The sequence below is a fragment of the Chondrus crispus genome, genomic scaffold (genome assembly GCF_000350225.1).
Source record: "Chondrus crispus Stackhouse genomic scaffold, scaffold_239, whole genome shotgun sequence".
Classification (NCBI taxonomy): Eukaryota; Rhodophyta; class Florideophyceae; order Gigartinales; family Gigartinaceae; genus Chondrus; species Chondrus crispus.
Window position 1 is genome coordinate 67,776 of NW_005179117.1, and position 15,546 is coordinate 83,321.

General features: G+C 50.1%; 5 protein-coding genes; 3 read left to right on the forward strand and 2 right to left on the reverse strand.

Annotated features, from left to right (window-relative positions):
* The first annotated feature begins 352 nt into the window (after positions 1-352).
* Positions 353-1,799, forward strand: CHC_T00004603001 (hypothetical protein). XM_005715973.1 is given in 2 exon segments: positions 353-1,750; positions 1,751-1,799. 1 exon segment carries the CDS (start codon positions 353-355, stop codon positions 1,748-1,750), a length of 1,398 nt encoding a protein of 465 aa, XP_005716030.1. The 3' UTR covers positions 1,751-1,799.
* A 1,957-nt stretch (positions 1,800-3,756) lies between these two features.
* CHC_T00009452001 (Lipase domain protein, putative) lies at positions 3,757-6,288 on the forward strand. The gene has a single exon (XM_005715974.1). It carries the CDS (start codon positions 3,757-3,759, stop codon positions 6,286-6,288), a length of 2,532 nt encoding a protein of 843 aa, XP_005716031.1.
* Positions 6,289-6,866: 578 nt separating this feature from the next.
* On the reverse strand, positions 6,867-7,829 carry CHC_T00004604001 (hypothetical protein). The gene has a single exon (XM_005715975.1). It carries the CDS (start codon positions 7,827-7,829, stop codon positions 6,867-6,869), a length of 963 nt encoding a protein of 320 aa, XP_005716032.1.
* A 1,472-nt stretch (positions 7,830-9,301) lies between these two features.
* On the forward strand, positions 9,302-10,951 carry CHC_T00004605001 (hypothetical protein). XM_005715976.1 is given in 2 exon segments: positions 9,302-9,727; positions 9,728-10,951. The coding sequence occupies 1 exon segment, from the start codon at positions 9,302-9,304 to the stop codon at positions 9,725-9,727; it is 426 nt and encodes a 141-aa protein (XP_005716033.1). The 3' UTR covers positions 9,728-10,951.
* A 1,277-nt stretch (positions 10,952-12,228) lies between these two features.
* On the reverse strand, positions 12,229-13,922 carry CHC_T00004606001 (hypothetical protein). XM_005715977.1 is given in 2 exon segments: positions 12,229-12,299; positions 12,300-13,922. 1 exon segment carries the CDS (start codon positions 13,920-13,922, stop codon positions 12,300-12,302), a length of 1,623 nt encoding a protein of 540 aa, XP_005716034.1. The 3' UTR covers positions 12,229-12,299.
* Between the last annotated feature and the right edge of the window lie 1,624 nt (positions 13,923-15,546).

Genomic DNA, 15,546 nt, shown 5'->3' on the forward strand with positions numbered 1-15,546 from the left:
CACCAGAGAGACGGGCTGGTCGCAAGAAGAGCCAATTATGCCTCCACGGCACAGCGATTCATTGCAATTCTGCAATCCGGATCCGCTAGAATTGATCGCGACCATCTCCAGCCGGAGATTGATAGATTGCAACCTTTCCATTCGTTCGCCACGATCCCTTCCCAGCACCGCCACCACCTATCACACGCCTTTCCCAACGGCTCCACCCCGCAGATCCCGCCCTCTCACCTCCCTCACCGCCGCACCACACTTATGACTTCAGCACACGACTTTTGCTCTTCGTCAACCCTCACCCTCACTATTCCCCCTGTCGCCACGCGAAACCGCCAGCCGAGTTTCCCCCATCCCTGCAATGTCCGTCCTTCACGCCCGCCACCTCTCTTTCCTCCCACCCTTCCCGTCGCTAACCTTCCCCATCTCCAACTCCCTCTATCACCTACGCGCCGCCCTTCCCTTCCGTCACTGGCGCCCCTCGCACGCCCCGCAATTTTCCTCTCGTCCTTTCTCCTCTCGCTCGCGCCCCCCCTTGCGCGGCTCCGGCTCGAGCGCCAACGGCACTAGCGGCGGTGGCTCTCTCCCCGCTGACAACGGCCCGGAGGGACTATTCGCCTCCTCGCCCGAGCTCGAGCAGCTCGCCATTAAGTCCGTCTCCGCCCCTGTCCTCTCCCGCATCGTCTCGTACAACCTCCTCTCCTCCTCCCTGGCAGATCCCACCCACTTTCCGGCCTGCGACCCCTCCAATTTGCGCGCCGCAACACGGCTAGGACGCATCCTCGCAAAGTTAGAAGGTCCAGTCGCCTCGCGGAGTATTATTTGCTTGCAGGAGGTCTCGCTCGCCTGGAGCGGCCATCTGCATACCTTTTTCGCGAATCGCGGCTTCCATCTACTCCTCGCCTCGCATGGCAGCTACTTCAACGGCTACATGGGCGAGGGCCTCGCCTTCCCGCTTGACTTGTATGAAGCTGTCGACCTGCGCATTGAGCGACTCACTGATCGCATGGGCTGGCCGAGCAAGCGCCGCCCCGAGGGCGTCGCCAAGGCCATCGCCAACGTGTGCGGCCGTCTGCAGCGCGCCGCAAACGCCCTTTTCGGACCTAAGAGGCCCAACCGCATTGCGAAGAGGGACCCGTGGGACCATGCGCGCGGGAGGTATAACCGCTTCATTTTTGCCAGGCTGCGCTCCAGGACCAACGGCGCAAAGCTATGCGTCGCCACGTACCACATGCCTTGCATTTTCTGGTCTCCGCCTGTGATGCTTATCCACGCGGCGCTTGCGGTGCGGACGTTTCAGAGGCTGTGCGGCGAAGATTTAGGCGTGCTTGCCGGCGACTTTAATATCAAGCCCGATGATGCATCCTACAGCATGATTTTGTCTGGCGACGTTGATCCAAAGCATAGCAGTTTTCCCGTATCTACACCGGACGGCTCACCCCCGGAAAAGTGGTTTCCCGCCCCGCTTACGCCCATGAAGAGCGCGTACAAGGAGATTCTAGGCGAGGAGCCCGATTTTACCAACTATGCTAAGGTCGAAAACCAGGCTACTTTTATCGAGACTCTGGATTACCTTTTTTGTACAAGGGATGTTGACATCGTCGATGTCATACGGTTGCCGAAGCGAGACAGCTTCGAAGGGCCGTTGCCGGATGCCGATGAGCCCTCCGATCATATCATGATAGGCGCGACGCTGAGGTTGCCGGCGCCCACTAGACGGCCACAGAGGGTCGTGTCGGCTCGCTCGTTGCAGAACTAACTCTCACGAGGAGGCGACTCGCTCGTTATAAGTAAACACAATAATTTTTCCAGCCTAGACCTACTTCGGCGCTCATATCGGTGTGGGAATATGCTTTGTGAAGCTCTTCGCGGCAACAAGGCGATGTGGATGTGTGTCTTTGGTAACCCTACGCTATACAGCAGAATTGAACGACAAAGAGCAAGCAAAGCTTCAAAAACGCTCGACAAAAACCTGTTGGTTTATTCGTTACAAGCTTAGATCATTGACGCGCTGGGATCATTGCCCACGGACCGAGGAGACCGATGTTCGTCTGATTCTCATTCACATGAAGTTACGTTTACGAAAACATCGCCGATTTCAGCTATCTTCAACTATCACGCATTCGCGAGGTCTTTCCAGTTGCCGACAATGTCACTCGCCGTATCTTTGCAACCAATACAATGCAACGCAACGCCTCGAAGAACGGGCTGCGCATAAACAGGCAATTCGAGTCAAAGCGCCACGTACAAACGCGCCAAATCGCACCCCCTTTCGCCAATGCTAGCCTCTAAATTTGTGTTTTCTTCTTCTTTTCCTCTTCTTGCTCGTGCTTGAGATGAGGATATTCAATAGCATAGCCAATGACGCCGATACCGATCATCGCGTGAACGACCGGCGTGAAGCGGCCTGGGATGATGTACGTCTTGTGGTACCATTCGAAGGCTCTCATGAGCGAGCTGCGATTGACGGGAATCTTTTTCCGCAACTGTGCCGCGACGTCGGCGACCTTTGTCTCTCCGCTCATGACGTGATGTTTTGTTTCGCGAGGGGGTGTCTTAGGGTAGCTGATCGCCGAGCTCGATGCAACAGCAGAAACGGATGGAAAAAGAGGGCTATCCCAATGACCACGCAGTCACAACCACAACCAGCCAGGACAACAAGAGCACCTGTGGGTGAAAGTTAACATGCCTCGGGTATGGCTTGTTTTATTGGATATTTAGACATTTCTGAATGGAATAGAATTTTTTGCTTTTCAAGATTTACATGCTACTCATTTACAGTATGCGCTCACTTACAGTACATTCAGCGCATGCCACAGCACTGTGCTACAGTAGTGCGTACAGTGCTTCGCCAGCTGCACGCAGATATCCATGATCTTTTCCCCGAGCGAAGCTTCATGTCTGATCATGCAATTTTCCTCACAAAGAATCTTCTAAAAGAGGGAAGACTTGAGGAACACTTCTTTACGACATTGAAGAGAAATTTGTAAGGCCATCGGTCTTAACGCTAACGAACAGTAAAAAGAATCACAGCAAGAGCTCATGACGAGTTCCATCGAACTGATGCCTTCTCCAAATGTTGTAGGCTGCAAATCACGCGTAAAACTGTTGCATTTTCATGGGCAAAGTACCGCAGGTCACTCTTACCCCAACTTCTCTCACTTTCACCAGCATGACAGCAGTTTTCCGATCAGCAAGAATTTTGCCTTTGCAAACCCCGTTTTCTTCGCATCGGTCAACTCTCAGACGTAAATATCCCAAGAAATCATAGTGCAACCTTCTGCCCCCTCGTAAAAAGGTAAAGAAAATATGCCCTGATCATTACTGATTGCCTCATAATAAAAAGACAAAAACGAATATGTCACCAATCCGTAAGGAGGTATGACGTACACGTTGTGGAAGTGACGTGACGAAATACTCAGGAGAGGACACTAAATCCTTTGGTTCACCCCAACACCTGCTTTCCTCAATTAAGCGGCAACACTAATGATGCAGCTTTTTGAAGTATCAGTCGCATCTACGACCAGGAAAAAATTATCCCATCGCAGGCACGCATGAGCATCATATGATATTATTCCTTTTCTGAGACAAGATTCATGAAGCTGTGAAATCGCTATATTTCTACTGAATCGACTTTAGACCAGAGATTCTTTTCGGACTGGCAAGTTCTGTCAGAACGGCCGCACTGGTAACTCGTAGTCGTCAAAGAAGCATCTACCGAGATCAAGCCAAGCTGACAAGCACCCAAAAGCATAACTGCAGAAAATGAGCGAAGGCCCAAAAGTCGATGTTCACTCAACATCGAAGGACACCAGTGCATACCAAGATGCCGAACAGAAAAGTTCTCCTCGTTTCGAGGGGGGAAATCTGGACGCGTTCAAGAGTGATGAGCGATTTTCAGAGCATGTTTCTAGCGACGAAGATGATATCATGAACTTGACTTTAAATACCGATGCAGCGGAAAATCTGAGTTTGGCGCTTGCAAGACGACAATTCACGAAGCTCGAAGTTGTCCAAGCGAGACAGATTGAATCCATTCTACGGTGGCATCATGCTTTTGTTGGAGTAGGTGTACTATTCACTCTCCTACTCGTTGTCCTGATGAATACAGCCTTCTTAGATGTCTGGATTACTCCGAAAGACCAAGGATGGAAATTCGATATCCGTCAATACGATCCCCCAGATGCTATAGTGTGGATTAATCAAGTGGCAGCTATCCCGCTGTTCGTATATGCGCTTGCATTGTGTATTATATTCACAACGAGGATAATGGGAATGATACCAACGTCCCGAACAAAAGAACAAATTTGGGTCATCTTTCTTCTTTTCTCAATCGTAATATACATGAATCCCTTTCCTGCGATCAAGAAGATTCATGATGTTCTTCTTCACAGGAATGAAGTATGGTTGCAATGGGGGCAAAAGCAATGGTGTCAGAATCTTTTGGTTGTATCCAACGTTATGAGGGTTAGTGGCTTTACTGCGACAACGGTATTTTATATCTGGGCTAGCATTCATTCCTATGGTATCCTGGAGTCAAAGATAGACTGGAGGTTTTACGTCCCGAAAGTCGTCGTGCTACTTATCTATATCGCTTCCAAAATTGTCGTCACGTTCGAGTACAAGATCTACCCTGCGGAGCTTTTCTTTGCGACTTTCGTCGGTATGGTATCCGTGTACAGTGCCGCGAACACGTGGCCGCTGCCTGGAGTTGTTTATGCTACCCTCACATTTGTCTTCGAAATAATCCTATCCGCGTTCATTTGCCGTGAATACCAAAAAACGAAGAAAGTCCTGAAGAATGCTGACTATCTACAATATCGAACAAAGCAAATCGGTTTTCGCTTCTTTATGTACCACAACATAACATTTTACGCTGTCTTCTCAGTGCTTTACATTATACTCTTGGCCGGTCTTCCAAACGGAATCAACGTGTTCGCACTCACGCTGAGGGGATTGCGGTATTCCTACTTCGATGTTCATGACATGGTCCTCGGTATTCAACTACTTCTTCTTGCCTATGCAACAGTCGAAGCTTATGTCAATCTTCCGGCAGATGCACTAGGCCTAAAAGGATGGTTTGTACCCCAAATGCCAAAGGGGGTTGGAGCAGAAAAGTCCGAGCTTGAGCCTATCACATACCGCAAACGCGAACCTCCTTCTTTGCACGGAGTAGTCTCAGACCTCAGTGTTAATTGCTTTGTCATGCAAACGCATGTCACGTTATTTAATTTCGCATGGCTCGTATACTACTGGGACACTCCGAAGGTCGATAACTTCAAGCTAACGCAAGACGTGTTCAAGTTCACTGTCGCAGACTACATCAAAGACAAGGTTTCTGACACTCATGTGCTTGTGGTAGACGGAGCAGACAGAATTGTGATTGCTTTTAAGGGAACGACATCTTCAAAGAACCTCAAAACAGATGTTAACTTAGTGTATTCTAATGCTCGCGCTCTGCTGCCCACACAAATTGGAGAGGAAGACCCAGAGGGAGACGCTGCTGCAAAAGAGAACCCTATCTTGAAGACCAGAGATTGGCGACGAGCAAAAATTCATAAAGGATTTGCAGTTGCGTACTCGGCCGTTGGACCACGGCTTCTTTCGATTATCAAGAAGCTCCAAGACGAAAAGAGAAGGCCAGTATTCCTTACAGGACATTCGCTTGGGGGCGCCCTAGCCACGGTGTGCAGTATGGACCTTTTCCTCAGGCTCGGAATGACAAGAAAGGAGATATTTGTCTCAACCTTTGGAGCCCCGCGCGTCGGAAATCGTCAATTTTGGAATGTGTACAATGAAAACGTTCCCATTCATTGGAGAATTGTTGTTGGTCCCGACGTGGTTGCTAAGCTACCGAAGGTGGGATACATTCATGTCGGAAAAAAAGTTCTTATCACGGTGGATGGTGACCTCTTCATTGATCCAAATTCTCTCGAACTGAACATGTGGTCTGGAGACGTGGCCTCGATTCTTTATCACCGCAAAGCTTCGTATCTACTCGCTATGCGGGCTTGGTGTGAAAGACACCATGGAGATGAATATTTGCCAGAGTTCTGGCCTTTCCCTGTTTCAAAAGATGACACTCGACGATTCCAGCACGCTATGATGCGAAGCACAACAAAGACTGGGCTCATGATGTCGACACGCCCAACTGCGAATAAGCGGGCTAGAATCTTGCATCTTGACGCTATGATTAACGCTCTCGGAGGTCCTGATGTAGACGCAGCAGTTGCGGACCTGTGGAAACGATTGGCTCGTGGTCTCATGGAAAGAGAATCTGCTCTCAATCATGTGTAGTTTCCTTTCTGTTAATTGCTGATCCCCAACGTGAAAAAGCACATGCTATTGGAAAAGGCTTAGAACGACTTGATTCACAAATTCAGTTATTCGGGTTCAGGTGAGCACGATCGCAAGAGTTCTCGAGGTTAATCCTCGACTTAAGAGAGAGGGAAAAAGTGGATAACACAGGCATACGCAAATTGCTCAAAAAAACTTCGATAAAGATCCCGAAACGTTTCGAGAAGAGGGAGGGTGCCAGAAGAATACCAAAACAGCTGCTTCCTTGACTGCTTCAAAGAGAATTGCATGGTCTCGAGCAACTCAAAACTAGGCCAGACTTTTCTATAAAAGACCGAGGGTCGAAAGAGCATAAAGCATCATACTTACTTCGTCTCTATCAACTTTCAAGCTGGTACCTTCAAACCAATAAAGCCGAGGCGAAGTAGAGTAGAAATGCCTGCTACCCTAGGAACCATGAGTCGATAAGTTTTGACTACATCAGAGTCGCAAGATTTTTTCATGTGTGCCATGTGCAGAAGCTGAGCGAGATAGAAACAAAATAAAGAAATGCAAACGAGTTGTGCGAAACGATGCGCCTATCTAGTTTGCTTTCCCTTCTTCTCAAGCCTTTGCTTTCGCATCTGCACCAGCCTGCTTATTGGAGCGTTTCGACCAGAAATTTTTCCTTGAGTGCCTTGCGCACTCTTTCCCGGTGTGTTTGAGAGATTTGGTCTTCGGTTTCGACTCTCTTTGTTGAAGAGGGAAGGGGGCCTTGAGGAAGAAAGAGACCCACCCGCAGGCGCACCTGCGGACGGGCTTGAAACACTCGGCCTGACATGAATATTCTCTTTTCCGGGCTTCTCTTTCCAAAATTCGGGTGAATGCCGCCGTTTTGTGAAATTCTCGTCGATACTCTTCGCATCTTCTTTTCCATCGGGCGGAGTAGATTTTGGCTCAATTATCGCGATTGACCTTGTTTTCCTCAGAGCACTATCTTTCGGCAGGCGGATAGAGCGAATGGACAGTCTTCTCACAGGCCGTGTCTCCGCAGTAGTAGCGGTTGATGTTTCTTCCCTTCCTGTAGGTAACGCCTCTGGAATGATGCGTTTTTGTCTGACGGCGTAGTACGCAATATCCCTGTAGGAACTTGTTCTTTTGCCCTCGCGGTGCAATCGTCTGGTAAGAGGTGGTGTGCTTCTCATTCTATCAAGGTCCACCATTCGTTCATTCTTAATTCGACTTTCGTGTTTGACGAGAACGGGAGATTGCGGGGACTCGTCCTCACCTTTGTCTCGAATGTCGGGATTGAAATCATCCTCCTGCATCATCAGAGCCACATGACGGACAGCAAGGGTGCCTAAAAGAGGAAGATGCTCCTTCACGTTCAAACGTTCGTTGCGCACAAAAATGTCTCGAATGGAGGAGACGACTGCAGGAGAGAAGACGCGAACGGTGAGAGACGCAAGCTCCGCACAGGCTTCCGCAGTTGGAGAGGGAGGGGGGAGCGGAAAAGCCATAGTCGAGTTGGCAGGGGCTGGCGGGGAAGACGAAGACGGCATTCGCAGTACGATTGACACTGAAGCGGTGATGAATAACTGCCGGCTTCAGCGTCAGACTTGTTTGTCGGCAGGGGCGCGTCAGATGCGCATGCTGCTCATTGAAGGAGGAGGAGATGAGTACGTTAAGATGCTTTCAGGAGGCGAGGAGGTGATTGCGAGGAGTTGTCCGGTGTAGTTTGGCGGGAGAATGTGCTCTTGATCCGAGGGAAGAGCCGTGTGCGGCAAAAAGGCTGGGTCTTCAAGGTGCGGGCCGAAATGAGATAGAGGGTTTAAACTCGACTGGGATTTTCAAATTCAAAGAGTCAGGGGGGCGGGCAAATTAAACTGGCGCGTCACGGCGCATGAGCAAAAACCGATTGGAAAACTGTGTCTTCAGTACGGAGCTTCTTGCTGCATGCCGATCATAAACCGGGGCTGCCCCTGTTCCTTCTACACCTTTGTAAAGATCGCTTTGAGTCGATGTCCCGACGCAAGTGTTGTCTCGTCGAGTCGCGCCCGGATCTTGCCCACCAGGCCATGCTGGCGTTGGCATTCGGGCTCCCCTTTTCGCAAATGGAGGTGTCGCGCCTCAGTTGCAACGGGCACGTGAGTGGCTCCACTCCACAATTTCTGTTGCCATCTACACCGGAGACACTGTCTGCCTTGCCTTTGTGGGGCGTGAACAGTCCATACTGGTGAAGTTGAGTGGTCCACCATCTTTTCACCAACGAATTTCCAGCGCATCGCCAATGGAACCCGTGTTCTTTGATTGTTCGGCACCAACGATTGCTGCTTGTCTCCCTCTGATTGCCCCTCTTGGGCAGCCTACATTTTGCGCGAAGCTACATCCAGAACGCAGCGCACTCAATCCCAATTAATGATACAGTACATCCGAGACCGCGGAGCATCATCAAATATCATTTTGTTGACGTGCACATTAGAACCGACTTGGAAGATAAATTTATAGATCACCGGCGCCAGAGGACGACGTATCCCAGAAGCAGTACTGCGACAAATTGCGCGGATCATTAGAGCAGATTGCTAAGGGATTGCTAAGCTCTTTTATAGTGACTTTTCTCGACGCAGACTGTGGAGACGTTAGACAACGAACTGGGGTATGGAAATGTACATTGCACTAATATATATTTGATTCGCAGAAGTGCAAAACATTGAGCTACAAGCTCATGGAAGTGCGGCCGCGGAGATTTGGAATCGCGAAGTGAGCTTCTTCTCACAGTACAGTGGCGATCGCTACAATCGAATGGGAAAGCGTTATACACGTGTACAGCACAGTACTGTACCTGTCCTCACAGTAGAATACTGTATGCTTGCTTCACCATGCTTGATTCATCATGCTTGATTCATCATCATTGAGGGCGTGGATCGCCCCACCATAGCAACGAATCAAAAATGTTGGATAAAATTCGGTTCTGAGCCCCGTTTAGGACTTTACCATATTGTCCATCTGCGAGAGGCGCATCAATACTCATAACATGCCGGGCGGCGTCCCTCACCGCGCAACCTTTGGACCAACGCCACCGCCATCACGGACGACCTGCTCCGCAATTCCCGTGTTGCTCCCCTCCGTAGTCCTCTCCTTCTTTTGTCAATTCCGCATCTCATCAGAATGTCTCTCTCCTCCGGGGCCCGTCTCACCTCCGCCCTCTTCCGACACCGACAGGCCATCACGCAAGCTGCACGTCCTTTGTCTACACAAACCATATCCTCCTCCTCACTGCCCTCGTCCTCCGAACTTCCCGCGCCCTTTACCGACGGTGGTCCGGGCACTGAAAAGCGCTTCGTCCGCATCGCTGGCCCGTCAAGTTACGCTACCAAAACCGATCTGGAGCTCTTCCTGTCTGCTCAAGGCATCAAGCCCGAGCCGCCTTCCGATTCTCCCGACATGGTGCGCGGCCTAGTCCAAGGGCAAAGCGACGTCTTTCAGAACCAATCGGTCTGGGTTTTCGATGCCGGCTCGGCCTCCGCCGCTGCCGACGTCGCCTCGCGCGTCACGGGCCGCGTCGCAGGCCTCAAGCTCGTCCGCGCCGCGCCAGTCGATCTCAGAATTGTCGAGGAGATGCTCGCAGTGCCGTCCACAGGACCTGGGCAGAGGAGGGGGCGCACGTCGCTCCGCAGGAGGATGAATGTTATCAAGCCCCAGCCCGAAGAACGTGGACGGGCCTTGCTCGCCACTAATCTTCCATTCAACATGTCCCCTAGGCTTTTGTGGGGCTTTTTTGCGTCGTACGAGCTTGTGGCCGTCAGGCATTTGCGCAAGTCAGGCGTTGCTTGTTTGGTTTTTTCGACCGTTGAAGAGGCCTATCGCGGTATGAGGGAGAGGGCCAATTTGCCTATTCAGGGGAACAAGCAACATATTTCGCTCAAATTGCATCAGTAGTTGCAATTCCTCCTTGCTGCCCTGCTTTGAGTACGATATGATGTACTGTAGAAGCTTGCAAATTGTGGAGGATGGGTGGGCGGAGTAGGAGCAGTGTCTTGACATGTGAGTCGGAATCACTCAAGGTGCACTTTGTTTCTATCATGATCTCATCGAGCCTTGGAAAATTTTGCGAGCAACCTGAAAATGGAATCCAAGTTATCAGCACTGCCGCGAGACAAGGCGGTTACCCTTTATTTCACAGACAAGGACAATTGGCGGTGGGCCGGCTACTAGCAAGCATCAACTGAATTCAGCAAAACTCTACTTTTCACCGTCTGGCTCAATGGGTACACTGGACGGCCGGGATCCACCATCCGGACATCTATTTACATGAAGCCCAGTATCGAGGGCCGTGACAAGTGCCTTTACGAGGTCGCCATAGACATCATTGTCACCACGACATAGTCAAGAACTGGGGTGCCATATTTGTTGACTCTAAAACCCTTAGTGTCGGGACACACACACCGTACACCATAGACGTAACAACGTCGTTTGCATGAAGGCACGCTTCCATGCTAGTGGAATGGAGCCAACCGAAGCTGCATGATCTACATACACGACTTAACCGTGTAGAGGGGCCCTAGCAAATTACCTTTCTGAAGTCGTAGACGAGGTGCACGAAAGGGAATCGCATGCCTGGGTGACTAACTTTAAATAGTGGTCCAGTGCCTTCTTGTTGGGTAAATTGTGTGAACATGACTTACCTAATCGCCTCGTACATCTGAAAGTGGGTCGAAGTAAACCTTGAACTAGTGCCAATGATTTGCTGCTTTGGCCCGAGAGCGCGCACCATCCTCACGTGGGAGTCTCGTCCGTTCTGATGGTTGCAGTGAATAACAATTCTAATCGTATGGGTCTTCGTGACAGAGTAGTCTCTCATCGCTTGCAGGGCTCCATTCACCCCTCGCTCCTTTTGCTTTCGCTTCAAGTCTAACTCTCGTTGCCGGATGACTACTTTCTTTTCCCTCTGTTGTGCCTTTATGAGCTTTCTCGCGTTTCTGGCGGCCCGTTCCTCGGGGTCAGCTTCGTCTGCTAGCTCAGGATCTGTATCATCGTCTTCCTCATCGTCGTCGAGGATGGATGGATTCTCACCCATAGGGATGCGAATCCAGCCATTTGGGGCATCGAACTTCCTTAACCGCCGAACCAACCTCAGATCGTGAGCATTAGCACCAGCAAGCACAGACACGACTGCGGGAGTGTAGCTCTCGTCTGCACCGTAATCAAGATAGAGGCCAACTTCAGCAACTTTGTGTTTAGCACAAAACTGAGCAGAGATGGTGTGCGGCTGTGGTCCATCCGACTGCCAGAAAGTGTCCGGACTGTGGTCCAGGAGCTGTTCTACACCATTTCCGGGCTTTGCGGTGGAAACTTGCCACACGGCGAGGTGAGTGAGGTCGCGAAGATCAGCGAAAGCTTGCGGAGCTTTGAAATCTGCGCGAATAGGGGACGGGGATGTCATTTCGTTGGAGTGGCGACGGCCGCTGAGGGATTGTTCCATGTCCTCGAGAAGAATCAGGGCATCCTCTTCTTCAGTCGGAGGGAACAGAGGTTCCAAGTGTAACATGGCGAACGCACATACGATGATGGTCAGTAATGGAGCTGTTCGTCACAGCAGACCTGGAAGAGCCATGCCGGACCCTTCGTTTACGATTGCGGACAGAGAAATGAAAACGGGCAAACCGTTCCTAGTTTTGAATTCAAAGTCGAGGCGTGCTGTGAAAACATTACCATATTTCTATATTTTGCAAGTCAATTGTTGACCCCCTGAGGGTGCAAAAACACAGTTCTGTAAGTGGCATGGATCAAAGCCCTGCAGAGGCCCACCTTTGCCTTAAACCCCTCTGATGCAGCTGTTAGCGATGCATCCATGCCAAGAAAGAATGTGTGAACACCTTTGCCAGCTTTTTGCTTAACAAGAATGGACAAAGCCCTAGTTGTCCAATTACCGTTCTACTTCTATTCGTTAGCTCTGTCGCAGTGTACGTAAGCTGTTTCATTTACACATTGTCTCAGCAACCTAATCGATTTGAAAAGTTGCAGTCGTGGGTTTAATACGAATCGGGGTCTTGGTACACAGACATCAAGGACGTTCCCGAATCAAGTCGTTCCCGCATAGAAAACTGACTGGCTCCAGTGTTTCGAAAATGAACCCCCAACTCGGTCAGTTGTTGTTCGAGTGCATCTTCCATGTGCTCTGTACCTTTTTCTTGGGCAGAATAACTCGAAAAACTTGCTCCGACCTGCGATCCATTCCATGGCGTTTCCTCACCCTTGCTTACATTCTCTGCCGGAATCTCATCCGCTGCTGGTTTGTTCCTATTCCCAAAGCTAGATGTACTTCTCCGCAGCATGTCCGCAGTGCTTTCCCCCTTAAGCGATTGTACTACACACGACGGATATGAACTACCACCGCTAATTCCTCCCTGGTTCACCGAAGGGACTTTTGCATGCATATGGTCAGGGCCTGCGCGTCGCCCTCCGATTACTTCGAGAATCAAACCAGCAATAAATACAAGACATGCGTACACAATCCACTGTATCCACAACGTTGCTGGTGCAACAATGAGAAACAATCCTAGTGTGACGTTCACTGCGGCAAGCACAATAATTGCCATTCCCACAGTGCGGTGATAAAATAAGCAAATTCTCGGAAACAGACGTTCACTAAGCTTTGCTCTATTCTCAATCTCAGACGAAGCATTGCGGAGACGCAGCAAAATTCCAATGACTGCCATAATTGGTTGAAATGAAGCCAAGAAGAGCGCTACCAAACCAATTTTGCCATGAGCAAAAGATGAGTTGGATCGCCGGCGCCCATAAATTGCGATGCCGGCTCCTGCCCACGCCAGGACAAGTGCAACCAACTGAACGAAGACGTGTACGACAAAAAAACGAGACTTTCCCTCTTTGTCCTTTGCAAATCGAGATGAGAATGTTCCAATAACCATCAGTATACCCCAACTGAGAAACATTAGAATTCCGTGGATCATAGGACGCGTCGTGTACGGAGTCTCATCCTCAATCAGTTCTGATTCAACAAACGCATCAAATGAGAGTTTCAGGAGCGCGTTCGTGAAGGATCCGTCCTCAAATTCTCCTCCAAACACTAGGTAGTATTCACTTGGCTGATCAATGTCTGTTTCTTCGGATGTCACATCCCGAACTGCATTCAAAGTCGCCCCTTTCCGTCGATCCAGAGTTTTTTGTCGCTGCTTTTCCGGGCCGACGTAGTGCACGCGCTCATGCAGCCATGCCCGTGATGTCGTCGACACAATATCCACAACTCCACCGTCAAAATGAGGCATTGTCATAACCTGGTCGGACGGGAGGTCATCAGTTCGCTGAGATCCACTATACAGAATGGCAATATCGCGTTGACCACTATACGCATCTTCAAATGAGTTGAGTCCCTGCGCCATAGCCGCTCCGACGCGTGGAGGAGGACCTCGTGGCAATTTCTGCCATCGGACGGCATCTGTTTCAGGCATAAACTCGGGAATCGATTCTGCTGATGTTTCCACATCGGCTGTGTCGATGTCTGACGTTTTCTCTGGATCGTATTCGAGCAACCAGGTATCACGGCTAGGGCATATACCTCCGTGCTTGTCGCTCGCATAACAACCACCGAACATGACCACATCCCTTGCTGGTGTGAAAGTAGCGCTATGCATCCAGACAGGGTGAGGTGCGCGAGTAGAATACTGTCCGACCGGCTCGTGAATTTTCCTCCATGTTGCGCGGTACGGGTCTGTACTATGAAACGAGCATTTGTACGTGTCAGACAATGGTCCATCCTCATCACGACCATGTGACACGATAAGAGCGGGCTGAACAGACCCATCGGGTTTTACAAAGCTCTCAAGCGAACCTAACGCACCCCAACGTGGGGAAGGAATGTCGCCGTCCAACTTCACTCTTCTCCAAGTGAAAGTCTCAAGTTCCATGACCCACATTTCATTGGTAACAGTTCCGTCATGAAGACGGCCTAAAGTCACATAGAGAAAGGGAAACTCCGCTTGGCCATCGAGGAATCGATAGCCACCCACTGCCCCATACATAGCAGGGGGAGGGTTATTTTCAGCAAGGGCGGGCGCAGCCAACAGGGTCCATCGGTTTTCCGTCACAAGGTATGTCCAGGTATCAGATTTTGCTCCTGTAGCATCTCGGCCCCCAAAAACAAGGACGAGAAAGCCATCGCGAGACTGTACAACAACGGTGAGGTGATCAGCACGCGGCGATGGGACATTGGTGCCACTCGATGGAGGTAAAGTAGAGACGGAAAACCGAAATTGCGCATTAGCGCACTCCCGCAGTAGCAGCAGAAGCAATAATGTTCGAAATCCTGAGCGATGCATCATAAAGCGGTGCTGGATAGGAAGAGGAGATTCTCGCAGGAAGAGGGGGTTCTGTGTCGAAAAGAGCAACGTATTTCGACGAGCAGTGATAAACTAGGTCCTCCTGTCATTAGCCAAAGTTGGCAACGTGAGCCCTGAGTCGCACATGAGCGCGGCTAGTCGTGTCCATATCGACACTAATATTTGGTTAAGTCGTAGAGATGACCGGGCCATATCTTGTGTTCCGGAAGAAGGATAGTCGTCGTTCGGAGAGGATAAAAGAACAAACTAGGGGCCAAGGCGGGGCGAGAGAGAAGAGCTTTCAAAACAGTTGATGGACACGTGGAGAGCGGTACACAGACCACGGCAATTACGGCTCATTCCATTACTTTACTGGCGGTAGACTGGTAGATTGGGCTTTCGAGCTCACACGAATATTTTGAGTAGACTCTTAAACTCTAGTGGAATGACTGCACCGAGGTAATGAACGGGCTATCAGCATTGCAAGCTGATGGATGATTCTCTTTGAGGCAAGCGGGAAGTCTCCTTAATGAGCATGAAGTTATCCGCTCTTCTTCAAATTGAGACGTTTCAGCAATAGCCCAACTCCATGAGTGCCCCTGTACCGTGTGGTGCGAGATCACGGCCATGACCAACTGCATAATGTTTGCGATGCGTTTTGAATCTTAATATTGTACAGATGTAATACGTACATTTACGGTAGTCATCTACAACTATGTATTTCATTGCTCTGATCGGGCAACGACAAAATCGCAAGCCAGTCCCTGCTTTCACGGGGCTAGTCTCATGCTCTTTTCGGCAACTGCAACTGCGATCCAAGAGTTTTAACCCTCCTGCACAACAGTACTGATTGTTGGTGTGGCCCCCCCCCCCCCCCCTCATCAACCTCAACTAACTCTCCAAAATTTCATCCACTTGCCCACATCTTACCTCTCTAATT

Bases quoted from the DNA above. Each gene is read 5' to 3' on its own strand.
- CHC_T00004606001 (XM_005715977.1), bottom strand. From the start codon at position 13,922: ATGCATAGCGCTACTTTCACACCAGCAAGGGATGTGGTCATGTTCGGT.
- CHC_T00004604001 (XM_005715975.1), bottom strand. From the start codon at position 7,829: ATGCCGTCTTCGTCTTCCCCGCCAGCCCCTGCCAACTCGACTATGGCT.
- CHC_T00009452001 (XM_005715974.1), top strand. From the start codon at position 3,757: ATGAGCGAAGGCCCAAAAGTCGATGTTCACTCAACATCGAAGGACACC.
- CHC_T00004603001 (XM_005715973.1), top strand. From the start codon at position 353: ATGTCCGTCCTTCACGCCCGCCACCTCTCTTTCCTCCCACCCTTCCCG.
- CHC_T00004605001 (XM_005715976.1), top strand. From the start codon at position 9,302: ATGCCGGGCGGCGTCCCTCACCGCGCAACCTTTGGACCAACGCCACCG.